The following is an 18225-nucleotide window of genomic DNA, read 5'->3' as shown; positions in this document are numbered from 1 at the left end:
CCTTATTTTGCAAACTTTTATTTATAACAAATTTTTATATTACATGTATAACAATTAAAACGAAGAAGGGTCCGGAATGTCTTGTACTGTGGTCCTTGTCATATATACACTCCCGTCATACTGTTGGTGGTAACATTTTGTATATACATCAGGTACTGCACTATCGTGTACTTTGTATCTCTGCAGGCCAGACGCGACCCCTTTAGGTTTGCTCAGACTAGCCTTTAATGGATGGCTTCTTATCACCAGAACAGCTGCGTAATATTGTCAACCAGCATCCGACTTCTAATGTGCCAATTTGAGAGCTGATATTTCTTCCCTTAATCTGAAACATCCAATGAACACCAATGAATAAGTTTTAAAGTATTCAGCAGAGTTTATACATACATGTATTGGTTTGTTGATACTTTGCTCACCATAATCAGATGGTTGGCTATTCAAATCGCTTATCGCCTTTACCCTTCGTCCGTCGGTCCGTTAGTCCTTCCGTTCGGTAACGTTTCTTGTTACCGCTATTTCTCAGAAAGTGCTGAAGAGGTCCGTCTCAAATTCATATTTAGGTTCCCCTAGGGCCCTAGTTGTGCATATTGCAATTTGAGACTGATTGGTCAATAGATGGCCGACCGGCCGCCATCTTGGATTTTGGTAGTTGAAATTTGTTACCACTATTTCTCAGAAAGTCTTAGAAAAAGCTGAAGGGATCTCTCTATATTGCAATTTAGAACTGATCGGTCAAAAAGATAGCCGACAGTCCGCCATCTTGGATTTAGATAATTAAAGTTTGTTACCGCTATTTCTCATAAAGTACTGAAGGGATCTGTCTCAAATTTCATATGTAGGTTCCCCTTGGGCCCTAGTTGTGCATATTGCATACTGTAACTGATCGTTCAACAAGATGGCCGACTGGCCGCCATCTTTGACTTTGATTGATACCTTCATTTCTCAGAAATTACTGAAGAGATCTCTCTCAAATTCCATACGTAGGTTCTCCTTGGGCCCTTTTTGTACATAATGCCTTTTGTGACTGATCAGTTAAAAAGATGGCCAACCGGCCGTCATCTTTGATTTCATCGTTGAATTTTGTTACTGCGATTTCTCAGAAAGTACTCAAGAGATCAGTCTCAAATTTTATATGTAGTTTGTTTGAAAAAGTTTCAAAAGCAGGTAAAAGGTCCCTCTTTCCTTTGTCGGACATAAATCATTCTTTGGTGGGCGACAAGATCCCTCCGGTTTAGCTTTCCATTTAGTCCAAATATACCGTATATCTATATAGTATATCTAGGTCCAATCAGTGCTTTGTAAGCAACAGCAGTTATAAGCTTTGATTGGCACATTACAAAATTGTCTTCTATAGGAGATTATCAAATTGTCTTCTGAATGGTATACTTAACTAGGATCAAGGGAAACAACAATACCTACATACACTACATAATGGTAAGTTTTAAATTGTCTATTTAGAAAAGCAACTACAGATCAGGATCAAGACACAATTTGAATCGCATCCCATCAAATGATGATGACTTCAAAACTTGACGCCTGGTTGCTTAAAAAGGTTATTTTAATAGCACATATTAGTGAAATTTACATCATATTTGCTGCAAAATCTTTGATTATATAATCTCAAAAGTTAGCAAGTACAAAACTTAAGGTAAACAAGAGGCCCATGGGCCTTAACGGTCATCTGACTCATGGCACAAAACAACAAAGTCACAGTATAAAGTATTGGTTAACGATTAATATAAACAATACAAGGAACTCCTTAGTTGAATATGTAAGTTTCTGAAATAGGTAAATGTCATTTGTTGAACAAACTTGGTAGCCCTTCATCCATATATGGTTGTAACCCATTCAAGGATTAATATAAGGAGGAGTCAGATTTTAAAGCCAAATTTCAGCAGAGCTCCCATTTTGGACCTCGGTCATACTATCCCCATGGGTCTTACCTCGGTCCTTTATAAAATATGATTGTCCTTACCTAAAGTACCCCCTTCTGAATCAATTAAAACCACTATAGACCAATTTTCATTGAGATCGGAGACTGAAACCTTAAAACAGGAAATGGGCCAGCGGCCATCTTGGAATACCAAAATCTTTACGAAAATGTTTGCATGTTGTTTGGCATCAATTAAAACCCCTACAGACCAATTTTCATTGAGATCGGAGACTGAAACCTTAAAACAGGGAGTGGGCCAGCGGCCATCTTGGAATACCAAAATCTTTACAAAATGTTTGCATGTTGTTCGGCATCAATTATAACCCCTATAGACTAATTTTCATTGAGATCGGAGACTGAAACCTTAAAACAGGGAGTGGGTCAGCAGCCATCTTGGAATACCAAAATCTTTACAAAATGTTTGCATGCTGTTCGGCATCAATTAAAACCCCTATAGACCAATTTTCATTGAGATCGGAGACTGAAACCTTAAAACAGGAAGTGGGCCAGCTAAAATTAAGAAAATTTGCCCTTTTGGGGCCCCACCCCTCAGTTCCTAGGGTTCGGACCAGACTCATTTATATAAAATATAATTGTGTTTCCCCAATGATGTTTCACACCAAATATGGATAAAATTCATCCAAGGATGGAGGAGGAGTAAGATTTTAAAGCTAAAATTAAGAAAATTTCCCAATTTGGGGCCCCACCCCTCAGCCCCTAGGGGTCGGACCAGGCTCATTTATATAAAATATGATTGTCCGTCCCCAATGATGTTTTACACCAAATATAGATGAAATCCATCCAAGGAATGTGGAGGAGTAGGGTTTTAAAGCTAAAATTAAGAAAATTTGCCCTTTGGGGGCCCCACCCCTCAGCCCCTAGGGTTTGACCATGCTCATTTATATAAAATATGATTGTCCGTCCCCAATGATGTTTCACACCAAATATGGATGAAATCCATTCAAGGATGAAGGAGGAGTAGGATTTTAAAGCTAAAATTAAGAAAATTTGCCTTTTTGGGGCCCCACCCCTCAGCCCCTAGGGGTCGGACCAGGCTCATTTATATAAAATATGATTGTCCGTCCCAAATGATGTTTCACACCAAATATGGATGAAATCCATCCAAGGATGAAGGAGGAGTAGGTTTTTAAAGCTAAAATTAAGAAAATTTGCCTTTTTGGGGCCCCACCCCTCAGCCCCTAGGGGTCGGACCAAGCTCATTTATACGAAATATGATTGTCCTTCCCCAATAATTTCACACCAAATATTGATGACATCTGCTTAGCGGTTAAGGAGGAGTAGCGTTTTAAAGGGAAAAGTTTACGCACGACGGACTGCGCACGGTAACAGACAAATCACGATGACTATAGGTCATCTGACCCTTCGGGTCAGATGACCTAAAAATGAAGTTCTTAAAAATATATCAGTTTTATCAGGTTATCTTTAACAGAAATTATTTGATCTTGATTTGAAAATGTTCGTTTAAATGACTAAAGCTTATCCCTTTTTAAAGAACTGGGCCAAGGTGATGGTTAAAGATGCTCCATCGCTGACAAAAAAATATTTTTTTCCTTCAAAAACAGGAACAGAAAAATTGGTATTTTTCTTCAGGTAAAAAAGTTCTTTACTTTACACCATTACCACCACTGAAAAGTTTGAGCTTCTCATTTTACTTATATATAAAAATATCAAAAATAATTACCGGTAATTTAATTGCATCCCGTAAAAAAACTGTGCTACTATATCCTAAATGGAATGAAGTACTGCTTGTGCATGCAACAAAGGCAAAATAAATTATTTTATATTATTTTTGTGTTGATTAGACATATATATATACAGAATTAAACACAAATTATTGTTCAAATTATCAGAATGGTTTTTTTTGCTCCGTTGGAAAATCTTTAATAAATACAAACCTTTTAATTGTTTCTTCACACCTTTCTCTGGCTTCTTGTTTAGTAAGCATTGCCATTTCTGTCATAGTATACTGAAACACACCATAACAGTTAAACTTAAACTGTTATTGTACAAGGAAAGCAATCAAACTAAACTACAGAGAAACATATTTACAACGAACATGATTACAGCAATTTCATAATAATAACATTCTTTTCATTCTCATTGCCAATGTTCCTTTTAGTTGTAAAATGAACTAACTTTAAAACAAAGAATCTCTGATGGTTCTCACAAGTTCATTATAACTATTTTGCTGCATGTATACTGATATTTAGGAGACACACAGGTCACAGTATACTGAAGCAGACCATAACCAGTTACCGGTAAACTTATATCAATGAGATATCTATTCTGGTAAAATTTAAAAGGCTGTAACTGCTATACTGATATCAACTCTCACAGTACAAGTTTATTGAAACACTATTATTGTAAAATTTTCCACCCGACATTACTAAAATTTTACTCGCTTTTGAGACCACAGTTGTGCTATCATGATTGCATTCTTGAGGAAGACTTCTATATCTTATATGACATGACATGTTCGTGTAAACAGTATATGATGTACTCACTCTAGCCAGACTAGCTTGACGTCGAAAGTAAAGATGTCCTTCCTCATCTTCATGATACGGGTGAAGACATGAAAAGGATCCACATCCATCGTCATGGTTACGTGGGTCTAAAGAATCCCATGGTTTAATAGATATCTCGATGACATAATCCGTTGGAATAATGCCCTAAACACATTAGACATAACTTTAATCTACTGAATGTTATTTCATATATTCATCTAGACCATAAATTCACCACTTGGTAATCAGCATTCAAAATTCTGCCACAAAAACAAGAATATGATAATTTCTATATCAATAGAGAGTAAGACGTCATATAAATATAAATTAGCTCTAGATATTTATTAACAAACTGGAAACCACTCAAAATTCAAACAGTGATACAACACAAATCATTTGTTTCTGCTTTTTTTCTTTCTCTTATCACTTGATAACATGGGTAACAAAATCAAATTTCATTATGGCAAATTGAAACTTTTATCCTTTCTCGCAAGCTCCAAAATTCAATATGAAAAACTTGCAGACTTCCTTGGCCTTCTAATTGGACAAAACACATGTATATAACACCTTGGTAAGTACTTACACAGTTATATTGGGCCCTCAGATCTTTGTCACACCAACAGTATTTGTGGGAGCGGAACTGATGAGGTCTTTGTCTCTCTTCTAAAACGCTTAAGTCACTGCAATAACAGAGAGAAGGGTAAAACTCGCAGTCAGATATCTGTGTAATAACATTCAATAGGTACAGTGCCTAAAACATGTTTATAATGAACATGCTTACCGGAAATTCATAGTTATGACAGTGATTTCTATTCAATGTCAACTTAGTGTCAAGGTCCATATCGGCATTAACTGTATAACAATTAAACTATGTTTATAATAAAGTGATTTGGTTGATCCATAGAGGTTCATTATAACCATGTTTTACTGTATACTGAATATGAGTGAACCAGTCAAACTTCAAATGCTGTATGCCTGAGCAAAAATGGTTATAGATAGTTTTATAGGGGCCTAAGGTCTCCATCTACCACAGAGCCCAAATTCTAGATTCCTGCAAAAGAGCAACAAAAAAGCTAGAATAGAGGTCAACCCAAGGAAGATATTAGAGAGGGAAAAGAGGTATTATGCATATTAACGCTGGGAAAGAGATACACCCAAGGAAGATATTAGAGAGGGAAAAGAGGTATTATGCATATTAACGCTGGGAAAGAGATAATGCCAGAGACATACCCGTCATTCTGTGATTGTTGTAGTATTTCAGCTTCTGTAGCATCCTGATCCACCACTGGTACAAACCGTACTTTGTAGCGGTGCCGCTTCACCGGTGGATTGTACCTATTCATCAGGTCGTCAAGGTCACCAACCACATGGTCCTTCTGTATAACAGTACATGTAATTCAATAGGTCAGATATACAAGACTTACTCTAAAACCAGAAGGATCTTGGCGCCGACCAAAGACTGATCTACTTCTGACAATGGAAAGAGGGATCTTTTCTCTGCTTTTCAAACTTTTACTACATATAACATATGAAATTTAGTACTTGCAGTAGAGATATATGTAGCAGTAACAAACAACTGTCAAAATCCATGATGGCTACTTGTCAGCCATCTTGTTGACCGATTGGTCCTTAAATGCAATATGCACAACTAGGGCAACCTACAAATGAAATTTGAGAAAGATCCCTTTAGTTCTTTCTGAGAAATAGTGTTAACAAACTTTAACTATCAAAATCCAAGATGGCTGCCGATCGGCCATTTTGTTGACTGATTGGTCCTCAAATGCAATATGCACAACTAGGTCCCTAGGGGAACCTACATATGAAGTTTGAGAAAGATCCTTTCTGTACTTTCTGAGAAATAGCTGTAACAAACTTCAGTTGTGAAAATCCAAGATGGCTGCCTGGCGGCTGTCTTGTTGACCGATCAGTCCCAAAATGCAATATGCACAACTAGGGTCCTAGACGAACCTACATATCAAATTTGAGAAAGGTCCCTTTAGTAATTTCTGAGAAATAGGGGTAACAAGAATTGTTTGTGGGCGGCAAGCCGCACGACGGACCAATGACGAAAGGTGATTTGAATCAGATGGTGGGCTAAAAACGGCAAAACTCCTCCAAGTCATATAACAAACTCTAAAATAATAATAAAAATATGACCAACAGTTAGACATACCTGATATCCTGTGAGTTTGAGTCCATGAACCACACCTTTGTCTGTCACTCCGAGGTAGCATGTTCCACCTCGACCAGTGTTCAGGAAGCCATTCAGAGCCCTGCAATTAATTCAGCATAGTGCTTTTAGCATTTTTGTCAAAAAATTTAAACTTTTATCCCAAATGGCAATATATCATCTAGCTACTAGCTAGTATAAGATATTTTATTTTTCAAAGATTTGCAATTGGTTTCCAGGACTGTTGTATGCAAAATTTCATTTTTGTTTTGAGGGTCAGACATTTTTATTCATTTTAAAGGGACAATTCAGTGAGGATACTTCTGTTGCATAACAGCAAAGCAAAATATAACTGTATTGTTCTACATTCCTAATGAAACATATAACAAGAAATATTGACAAATTTCATTACAATGTATAAGTATTTTGATTGATACCATTGAAATTCCAAATTGTTGATCAATACAATCAAGCAGGTATAACATATATACGTACCTTGTACCCATACTCGAGTCAAAGTCACGCACGTTAAACAAATGAAATTCATAAGCACTGAAGAGTTGATGAAATTATTTTTAAACAAAAACATGCATCTAATAAGGTAAACACACTAATGTAAGAGCAACTTAAGTAGTTCTGGATAAAAATTCCTAGAGTTCGGCATACAAGACCTCCGACCACTATATGTGTAATGTGAGTGAGTTTGAACATTTCACATACATTTCACTACAGTGGGGTTTTCTGGCATATTACAGTAAAACCAACTAATCTAATTTCTATAAGAACTGGTATACCGGAATATATATAAATTTTAAGGTACTCTTAGACTGATTTGTTCCTTTAATGTCCATAGGAACCCTATCATTTTATCCTATTCCTAAATATTGGAACAACCACACTACTTTATGTAAACATTACACCAATTTTAATTCTTTCTTTAATAATTCAGATATTGAATCAATAATGTATGTATGCAATTTATCCTATTCCTAAATATTGGAACAACCAAACTACTTTATGTAAGCATTACAGCAATTTTAATTCTTCCTTTAACAAGAGGCCCATGGGCCTTAACGGTCATCTGACTCATGGCACAAAACAACAAAGTCACAGTATAAAGTATTGGTTAACGATTAATATAAACAATACAAGGAACTCCTTAGTTGAATATGTAAGTTTCTGAAATAGGTAAATGTCATTTGTTGAACAAACTTGGTAGCCCTTCATCCATATATGGTTGTAACCCATTCAAGGATTAATATAAGGAGGAGTCAGATTTTAAAGCCAAATTTCAGCAAAGCTCCTATTTTGGTCCTCCACCATACTATCCCCATGGGTCTTAGCTCGGTCCTTTATAAAATATGATTGTTCTCACCTAAAGTTCCCCCTTCTGAATCAATTAAAACCCCTATAGACCAATATTTATTGAGATCGGAGACTGAACCCGAAAACAGGAAGTGGGCCAGCGGCGATCGTGGAATACCAAAATCTTTACGAAAATGTTTGCATGTTGTTCGGCATCAATTAAAACCCCTATAGACCAATTTTCATTGAGATCGGAGACCGAAACCTGAAATCAGGAAATGGGCCAGCTAAAATTAAGAAAATTAGCCCTTTTGGGGCCCCAACCCTCAGCCTCTAGGGGTCGGACCAGGCTCATTTATACAAAATATGACTGTCCTTCCCCAATAATTTCACACCAAATATGGATGAAATCCATCCAAGGATGAAGGAGGAGTAGGATTTTAAAGCTAAAATTAAGAAAATTTGCCCTTTTGGGGCCCCACCCCTCAGCCCCTAGGGGTCGGACCAGGCTCATTTATACAAAATATGACTGTCCTTCCCCAATAATTTCACACCAAATATGGATGAAATCCATCCAAGGATGAAGGAGGAGAAGGATTTTAAAGCTAAAATAAGAAAATTTGCCCATTTGGGCCTCCACCCCTCAGCCCCTAGGGGTCGGACCAGGCTCATTTATATAAAATATGATTGTCCTTCCCCAATAATTTCACACCAAATATGGATGACATCCATTCAAGGATGAAGGAGGAGTAGAATTTTAAAGCTAAAATTAAGAAAATTTGCCCTTTTGGGGCCCAACCCCTCAGCCCCTAGGAATCGGACCAGGCTCATTTATATAAAATATGATTATCCTTCCCCAATGATGTTTCAAACCAAATATGGATGAAATCCATCCAAGGATGAAGGAGGAGTAGGCTTTTGTATAAATAGTCTTACGCACGACGCACGACGACAGACTAAACATGATGACAATAGGTCATCCTGACCTTTGGTCAGATGACCTAATAATTTAAATATTTAATCAATAACGTGTGTATGTGTACACAAAATATGTCTAATAATCTGTATAACAGACAAACTAACCTTGATACTGCCCGTCTGGATGCACGGTCTGAACTGGTCCTGCGTTCCTGTGTCCATGGAGGCAAATCCTCAACACTTATATCTCTATGTCCCTTGAATTCATGATATGCATCCTCTTCAAATGGCATGATGGATCCATTTTTGTAGTACAAGTGCACTTTTGCTTTTGTTGGAGAAACTTGGTTTTCTGTCATTCCCTAAAATCCAAATCTACATTACACCTATAAGTAGACAAATAAATAAAGTATAACTAGAAGGTAACAGCAATGAAATGATACATCAGTTAGGAATTTTTTTTAGCTTGCATTTGTAAAAAGGCCAAAAGGTATGAAGTGATAATGGTGCATGGCTAAACAGGAAGCAGTCTCACCTGGATAGCATATACAGAAGTGTTCTGTCAATAATATTTAACATAATTATATAAAAAATATAGTTTATAGGGGTAGTTTTTTCTATACTGATGTTATATATTATTGTCAGAACATCCTGTGATTATAGATACAGCAATAATTTGGACATATATACATATGACTGTAATTACTAGTCTTCAATGGGTGAAGATTATGTAATGTCAGATTGGAATCGCAATGACAATCTGCTAGCTATCTGGTCCAGCATTTTAACAAAACTCAACATATTTTGATGGTGATTGATAGCAAATCTGGCAGCTTATATTAATTATCATTTACCAATTGACCTGATCTACATTTTTTTTTTGAGATGGGGATTCCATACTAAGCTCAGTGAGCTATATATATAGATGTATTCCAATGTATCAAGGGCTAAATAGGTCACTTCCTCAATCATATATGAGGTCCCCACCTTCCCAAGTGGATAGAAATTTGTCTTGGTCATGATCATTTTACAAGGAAATTACGTACATCACAGGTGAATGTATGCAAGATACACAATAGTATCATCAGTAAAGAGCCTGACTGAGGAAGATTGAAATACTGTCAACAATGTCATTGATATAGAAAAGAAACAAGCTGGATCCAAGGAATGATCCTTGAGGAATGCCATATATATACGGTATATACATTGTAGAGTAAAAAGTGGAATAGTGTTAAGATTCACTATCCAGGACAGCTGTTTCTGATCTACCTTTGAGAAAGTATTTTCATTGCAGGTATTTGTTTCACCTGAACACCATAATGATTTAGCTCATGGACCAAAAGTAGGTGACATGGTATACAGTAAGTATTAGTTTTTCACCCAAATCTAATTTTTGAACACATGTATTGAGGAGGTGGTAAACTGATAATATTAATATAATTGGCATATGATAAGTCATTGTACAGTACATGTATGCGTAATTCACATGTAGATACATAACATATTGTACAGTGTATGTCAGAAACACAAAATGTTAACAGTAACTCAGTGTTGCCCTAAATAAAGCGCCAATACTAAATTAAAGGTTAAATAACTATGTACAAAACATATTGTATACATAATTTGTAAACACATGCTAAACCATCTAGAACATCCAAACATCTTAACATTGTCAGTGTCAGATGAGAGTAGCCCTTGAAGGAGATTATCTCAAGAAGCCTGAGTAGATTCAGGGAGTCCTTTTGGGAACTGTACTACTCCAACCGCTATTGCTTTTCTGTCACATCAATGATCTACCTGACTGTGTTAGTTCAAAGGTACAAATCTTTGCAGATGACCTTCTCCTATACCGGGAAATCCACCAATACCTAGACTACAGTTGGTAGTAGACTAAAGGTACACCCTTGTGTACACAGAGTGCACAAGGTTTAGACTACAGGTAGACACGGAGTGCACAAGATTTAGACTACAGGTAGATACGGAGTGCACAAGATTTAAACTACAGGTAGACACGGAGTGCACCACGTGTGAACACAGTGTCCACGACGAGTGGACATGGTGTCCAGGTACATTAAGACCTAGACAGACATGGTGATGTGCTACAGCTAGGGATCGGGGGAAGAATACATTCTTCAATTTGAAATAATACATAATTATAATTTTTTAGTGTTTAATTTTTTTAATTACAACATCTACAAGTAAGTGCACAGTACATATAACTATACGGTATTTTTCTTACTAAATACATCCCTGCTACATACATAAAACCTTTTCACTGCAAAAATAACAAAGATTAGTTTATTTTCATTAAGTAAATGTCTATTTAATTTTATATCAGTAGTTTCTATTTCAAATCTAAAATATTTGGTTTTCAAAAGTCAATGTCTTATGGGTAGATTGCATTAAATATATATATCATTTACATGAAATAAATGCATTTCCATAAGTCACAACAACTTTGAATTGCAGCAAAAACCAGTCTTATTGTGCTTTTGAAACACTTTTTATTTCATTTTTATTTCATAATAAGCTATCAGTAATATATACATTCATATACCGGATAAGACATCAGTTTTTAAATAAAAAGATTTGATGCATATCAATCAGTTATCTAGCACTTGTAGATCGTCTTTGATTAAAATATATACACTTGTATATTATTTTTCTTTGCAAGTTTAAGTTCTAAAAGTAGTGTACGTAAAATAGCTTGATTACGTATCCTTCATTAACAAGAGGCCCATGGGCCTTAACGGTCATCTGACTGATGGAAATGTAATCCATTCAAGGATGAAGGAGGAGAAGGATTTTAAAGCTAAAATTAAGAAAATTTCCCCATTTGGGGCCCCACCTCTCAGCCCCTAGGGGTCGGACCAGGCTCATTTATATAAAATATGATTGTCCGTCCCCAATGATGTTCCACATCAAATATGGATGAAATCCATCCAAGGATGAAGGAGGAGTAGGATTTTAAAGCTAAAATTAAGAAAATTTGCCCATTTGGGGCCCCACCCCTCAGCCCCTAGGGGTCGGACCAAGCTCATTTTTATAAAATATGATTGTCTTTCCCCAATAATGTTTCACACCAAATATGGATGAAATCCATCCAAGGATGAAGGAGGAGTAGGATTTTAAAGCTTAAAATAAGAAAATTCGCCCTTTTGGGGCCCCACCCCTCAGCCCCTAGGGGTCGGACCAAGCTCATTTATATAAAATATGATTGTCGTTCCCCAATAATGTTTCACACCAAATATGGATGACATCTGCTAGCGGTTAAGGAGGAGTAGCGTTTTAAAGGAAAAAGTTTACGCTCGACGGACGGCGCACGGCGGACGACGACGGACAAATCATGATGACTATAGGTCATCCTGACCCTTCGGGTCAAATGACCTAAAAACTGAACGTCTATAAAAGATCATGCAAAATTAAATCCACTTCAAACTATGTGACGTCTTCCACTTATTGTAGGCTATTTGTTTTGATTCTTAATCACTGGTAAATACAAAATATTTATGATCCCAACCCCGGTAGGCTTTCTTGACCGTATATTGCGTAATGGTCCAATAATCACAATTTGTCAAACATATAGGTAAGCCACAGTATCCAGATATATTCAGGGACCTCAAGGTGACCTTCGATAGATGGCCAGAGGGCAGAATTGTTGCCTTCTGTGTTTGTACGGCTTTATCTGAATGGGGGCAGTATCTTTGTACATGTGATTTTTTAATTGTTTCAATGGAAGTTTGTTAAGACCAACAAATATACTTTACTGTTTAAAAACCATATATGTAAGGCCAAAAAAATGTCTGTTTAGGGTTACCTGACCGACCCTAATTTTTTACCCTCGACCCTATTTTTTTTTCCACTTTTCTACAAAAAAAAAAAAAAGTCGGGATTTCGATCTCAGACTACGGTTCCGGCCATCATTTTTGAGTGAAAGACACTAAAACAAATAGAAGAAAAAAATCCTCTCGACCGACCGACCCTAGTTTTTAGGTCACTTGAGACGAAGAGTCTCAGGTGACCTATTCTAATCGCCTTTTGTCCGTTGTCGTGCGTTGTCCGTCGTATGTCTGTAAACAATTTACATTTTCGACTTCTGCTCCAAAACTGCTGAAGCAATTTCAGTGAAATTTTGCACAAACCTTCTAAGGCATAAGGCCAATCAAAATTGTGAATTATATGGTCCCCACCCCCCAGGGAGCTATGGGAGGTGGAAAAAAAGGGTAAAATTGACTAAAATTTCAAAAATCTTCTTCTCCACTCACAGATGTGATGGAATTAAATACTATTCATAGATAGAAAGGTCGTAACGTCCTTTACAAAAATTGTAAATTATATGAACCTGGGGTCTCAGGTTTCCCCCTGGGGAGGGTTTTTAGTTTACTATAGTTTATATAGGGAAAACACATTTTTGAGTATTATTTGACCATTTGTAATAGGAAATGAGTCAAATATTGTCAGAATTATCAGTATGAGATGGCCATTGAATCCTATTACGGTAAACCTTCGGTTAGTGCGAACAAAATTAAATAAATATTGATGGACCAGTTCGAATTATCCGAAATTAAGCTTCAGGAAAAAATCGTGAGTTCGAACTTTCCGAGTTGAAGTCGGTAAAAATCAGTTTTTAGTACCGATGTACCTGGCATAAGCAATGTAAGGCAGAAAATCTATATGAAAAGTATTTAGTTTCCTGAAGATAATATATTCAATCATTTTCTCATAATCATGAGCATTTAATTTTGTGAATTTATAAGTATTATGTGCACGTGGACAAGGCCCAAAACAGAGACGTACAGCACCGTTCACGAATGTGGCCTAGAATTTACATCGACGTCCGTTAAAGATGCTCCACCGCTGACAAATGGTATTTTTTCACCATCAAAAACAGGAGCAGACGATTTAGTATTTTTCTTCAGTTACAAAAGTTACTTACTTTACACCATTGCCACCATTGAAAAGTTTGAGCTTCTCATTTTACTTCAAGTAAAAATTACAAAAAAGAATTAATTGCATCCCGAAAAATTTCCGTGGCACTATATCCTATATGGAATGAAGTACTGATTGCGCATGGACCAAAGGCAAAATAAATTATTTCATATTATTTCTTGTGTTAATTAGACATATATATACACGATTAAACACTGATTATTGTTCAAATGATGGATATTATTTATGCTCTGTCGGCGGTGGAGCAACTTTAACTGAGATAGAAACTTTATTTAAACCACAGAAAATCTAGTTAGGAGATCTTTTTTATATTTCGTAAAAAACGTAAATTTATTTATCTGCTTTTATAGTTAAAGAAAGTCCGGTTGCATTTACGAAACTGCTGTTGAAAATATTTGTTTACATTTAGTTCGTAAAATTAGGTCAAAATCGCACTGTGACTGTCAGATTGTCCAAAACCCGATTGCATATTGTCTGCTTCTAAAATTATGTAACTAGTTTTAACCTGATGAAAAGCTACGTATCTATTGTTTAATTACCCAACACGTGGATTGTTTTGGCTGGAGGTGAATATGTAATCACACCCACTTGCTGTGACCCAGCGGCTGGCTTTTGATGCTCGCTATGACACCTCGTAACTGGTCTGTCCAAGCCAGCATGAGGCACATGTTTACAGGTAATTTAACACCTTGATCGGCTGAGTAAAGATAGATTAAATGCATATTTTAATGTCGACTTAAACTGATATCTGTATCTAGATTGGACTTAACAAACGTTGGCGATTTCTTCCATGTGTTTCCATCAGGTACAGCAAATTTAAATATACATTGTCGGGGCCTAAGATAAAACATTTGGCCTTGCTGCTTTGTGTACGATATATCGGCATAAATAATTTTTATTTCTGACTTAAAATGTTCATTACTTATCTGTCGTATGGTCATTATAATGATTATTTATACAATTTTTATTCCAAACATCAAAACTGTAGCAATATGCAAAATATATCACTATTTTTGGGGATCCCATTGCGCCGATTTGCCGACAAAAATCTTACTTTTACGTTCATAATTTGATGTGTTTGAACTATCCGAAATAGGATTGATTATAAAAAGTCAGTGTTCGAACTATCACTAGCTAAAAAATTACCGTTTTTCTGGAAAAAAATTGCGTGTTCAAACTGTCTGGCGGTTCGAATTAACCGGAGGTTTACCGTAACCTCGGGGCAGAGTGGTGGGGCCAAAAGGGGCAAATAGGCTAAAACTTTAAAAATCATCTTCTTAAATACTGGAAATGGTAGAATCAAATACTCTTCATAGATGGACAGGTCTTAAGGTGTTTTATGAAAATTGTGAATTATATGACCCTGAGGTCTCACGTTTCCCCCTGGGAATGGGGTCAAGTTTACTGTAGTTTATATAGGGAAAACACATTTTTGAGCATTATTTAGTCATTAAAATTGGAAATTAGTCAATTGTAGTCAGAATTATCCCTATGTGATGGCCATTGTATCTAATTACCAAATTTTCCATGACTGATCCCCAGGGGCCTTAGGGGCGGGGCCAAAACGGGTCAAATAGACTAAAACTTCAATCAAAGTACTGAAAGTACTAAATGGCTCGGTCTCGAGGATAGGAGGAATATATTTCTAAGGTCAATACTACTGTAGTTTTGTACAATAAGAAATAAATTTGGCTGGTGTTCCTTCCAGTTTGGACTTTTGAGGATTCCTTGGACACCAAGGTGTAAAATAAGAGACACATACTAAAATCTTGGAAGCCCATTCTAATATTTCCTATGATGTTATATGTCAAATGATTTTATAACACCTTTAGCATTTTCCTTGTTAATTTGATGTTAATGAAAATATCCATTCTTAATGACTATTGTCATCAAGTTCCTGGGACCACAGTATCAGTTAACAAGTCTTGTTTTGCAGCAGAGAAAGACGAGGCAAACTTTTCTATGTCAAAATGTCTGTCCTCTTGAAGACTTATCAATATCACCATGTGATTTTTGAATAAATTGGTCAATTGGTCTACTCTTAACAAGTTTTGTAATTATTCTTTTGTAAAACAGCAAGTTGATTGATATACATTGTATCCGAACTTCAATTCAAACCGAATAACTTGTTTGCTCACCATAGACCATGAAATTGTTTGTACACTTTCTTAACTTCAGGATTGTTTTACAAAATTACAAATGAATTTTTCTACATTTTTTATTTTCAAATCCCCAAACCTCTGATGAGTATAATAAAACTGTCATTACAAGTGAATCAAATATTTTCAGTTTAAAATGAACAGGAAGAGATACATTCCTTTATTTCTTATAAATAGCAAACACCGATTTAATTGTTTGTTCAGCAGGTTTTTTCCCTTTCTTTAAAAACGCTACCATTAACATTATTTTCTGTACCTAGATATGTAAACAATTCTTATAAATCTAATTCTGTATTCCATAACATCAATTGGTGTTTTTGTACCGATTTACGTCTTGAGAATATCACAATTTTTTTCTTTCTGATATTAAGTTCTAATTTCCATGTTATGCAATATTGTTAAAATTCATGTAACATTTGTTGTAGACCATCAGATATTTCTGATATCATAACAGTGTTATTGGCAAATAAAATGATAAAAAGTTTGGGATATATTCCAATATCATATAACGTAAAAACTGGTATAATTTGCGCAGGTACTTTTTAGGGCTGAAAATGCTTAAAAAATCTACTATCAGTATATTTAGCGCATCAAAAATATGTTGTATTTAGAAGAAATAACATATGAAAACCGAATTGTGTTTGTTTTCTTTTATTGGCCACCGTAACCTGAAACTGAAATATCTAGCAGATGTCCAAAACATCGACGGTCTGGTCCGCCGTACTCCGTGCACATGTCAATGTTTTAAGATATTACACATGAATAGTAATCAGGAATATTTGAAAAGAGTAGAATATATTTTCTTAAATTGGCACAATAAGTAATTAGTGTGTTTGAGATCATTAACAATCAACAGCAATCAGCTAGCGGATACGTAGTTTAGCTTGCAACAATCATAGTGTGCATAATTTGTCAAGATTTGTAAGACAAAATATTCTTTTCCACCAGGTAAGATTCTAAGTCATAAAGGTAGATTGAAAATAGGAAGGGAGATAAAATAACCAGATAAATATTTGTAGCGGGATCAGACTGGGTTGATTATCGGTGATCAGGTAGCTCAGTCGGAAGAGCTACATTTTCTTCTCTCCTACCAACGGCTGTGGTGTTTGAAAGGGTCTCGTATGTATTCAAAAAAGGAGGGAGGGGTGTAGCCGGACTGGACTGGGTCGATTATCGATGACCAGGAAGTTCAGTCGGTAGAGCACTCAGCTAGTGTTCGGAGAGCCCCGGGATCGAATCCCGGTCTTGCCGCTACATTTTCTCCTCTCCTGTTACATATGGTACCATACTGTGCATGTAGATATTCAAGGTAAATCAACAATGTTCGCTGATCTTGCAGAATTGCCTTACAGTGTTATAATGAATGTAGTAAATGTATGTCTCATTGGTGTGATTGATTTAAAGGCAGTTCATGTGGTGACCGAAAAAAAAGGTAAAATCAATACTTTCAGAGTGATCAGGGAACATTGATAGTCAAGGCGGGGAAAACATAAGACGACCTGTGTTATACAAATTAATGTTTAATTGATTTTCATTAAATTGTCTCGAAGGTGATGATTAGTGTGTTATGAACGATAATTAAGCTTAATATGTTTTTGACAAAAAATATAAACAGCTAATGTCATATTGTGTTTTAAATTTAAATAATCTTTTATTTATTCATTTCATTTCAAGCATGTGCATGTCAAAGAATATAAACAAATATCAGGTATATGCTTAAATCATATTACAGTTAAATTCACAATAAGGAATTTGAAGATGATGATAGTAATTATTTTCGGATTGAAAATGATTACAATATTAAGCTTCCACAGTTGAAAATTACTTCTTTTTGTTCACACAATTCTTCTCCTAGACTGATTCCAGTTGAAATGATACATGCATGCTGACATTCTGTAAAACATAAGGAAACAATAAATGTATTAACAGAGTAATTACTGAAATTACATTGCTCACACCCTAAGATGTAATCGCACTAAAAACAGTGATCATGTGGGCTTTTGTACGATTGCATTTGTAAGACTGTGCCAGGTGGTAGAGATTAGTTCCGCTCGAGTGATCACACAATGCAAGTGAGAGTCGGGAATATGTTTATGTAAGTTTTAATTGCTAATCTCTGATGCTTGTTGGTAAAATATAACTCAGGATAATTGCTAAACAATTAACAGTTTTCTCTACATTTCTACAAATTGAAACAGCTTTTTAAGTGCTGTTTTACGGAGGTTTTACGGAAGAATTATGAAAAAGAAATTGACATTTTCGTCG

The 18225-nt window shown here is 35.8% G+C and overlaps 1 protein-coding gene across 5 annotated transcripts in view; it reads right to left on the bottom strand.

Moving 5' to 3' along the window:
• Position 1: 1 nt before the first annotated feature.
• LOC138316048 (uncharacterized) overlaps positions 2-18225 on the bottom strand; it is a 100328-nt gene continuing 82104 nt past the window's right edge. For 4 of the 5 annotated variants that reach the window (XM_069257523.1, XM_069257524.1, XM_069257522.1 and 1 more), the window contains 7 exons: positions 9017-9237; positions 6632-6731; positions 5689-5834; positions 5042-5138; positions 4459-4623; positions 3850-3920; positions 2-325 (listed from right to left, as the gene is read on the bottom strand). In XM_069257523.1, coding sequence (XP_069113624.1) covers positions 286-325; positions 3850-3920; positions 4459-4623; positions 5042-5138; positions 5689-5834; positions 6632-6731; positions 9017-9210 — 813 coding nt within the window. In that variant the 5' untranslated portion in view covers positions 9211-9237 and the 3' untranslated portion in view covers positions 2-285. The remainder of the gene's footprint in view (positions 326-3849; positions 3921-4458; positions 4624-5041; positions 5139-5688; positions 5835-6631; positions 6732-9016; positions 9238-18225) is intronic. The other variant, XM_069257519.1, reaches the window with a different exon arrangement.

This window comes from Argopecten irradians, chromosome 2 (assembly GCF_041381155.1).
Source record: "Argopecten irradians isolate NY chromosome 2, Ai_NY, whole genome shotgun sequence".
Taxonomy (NCBI): Eukaryota; Metazoa; Mollusca; class Bivalvia; order Pectinida; family Pectinidae; genus Argopecten; species Argopecten irradians.
Note: the sequence above shows the minus strand (reverse complement) of the source record. Positions and strands in the feature narration are given on the sequence as shown.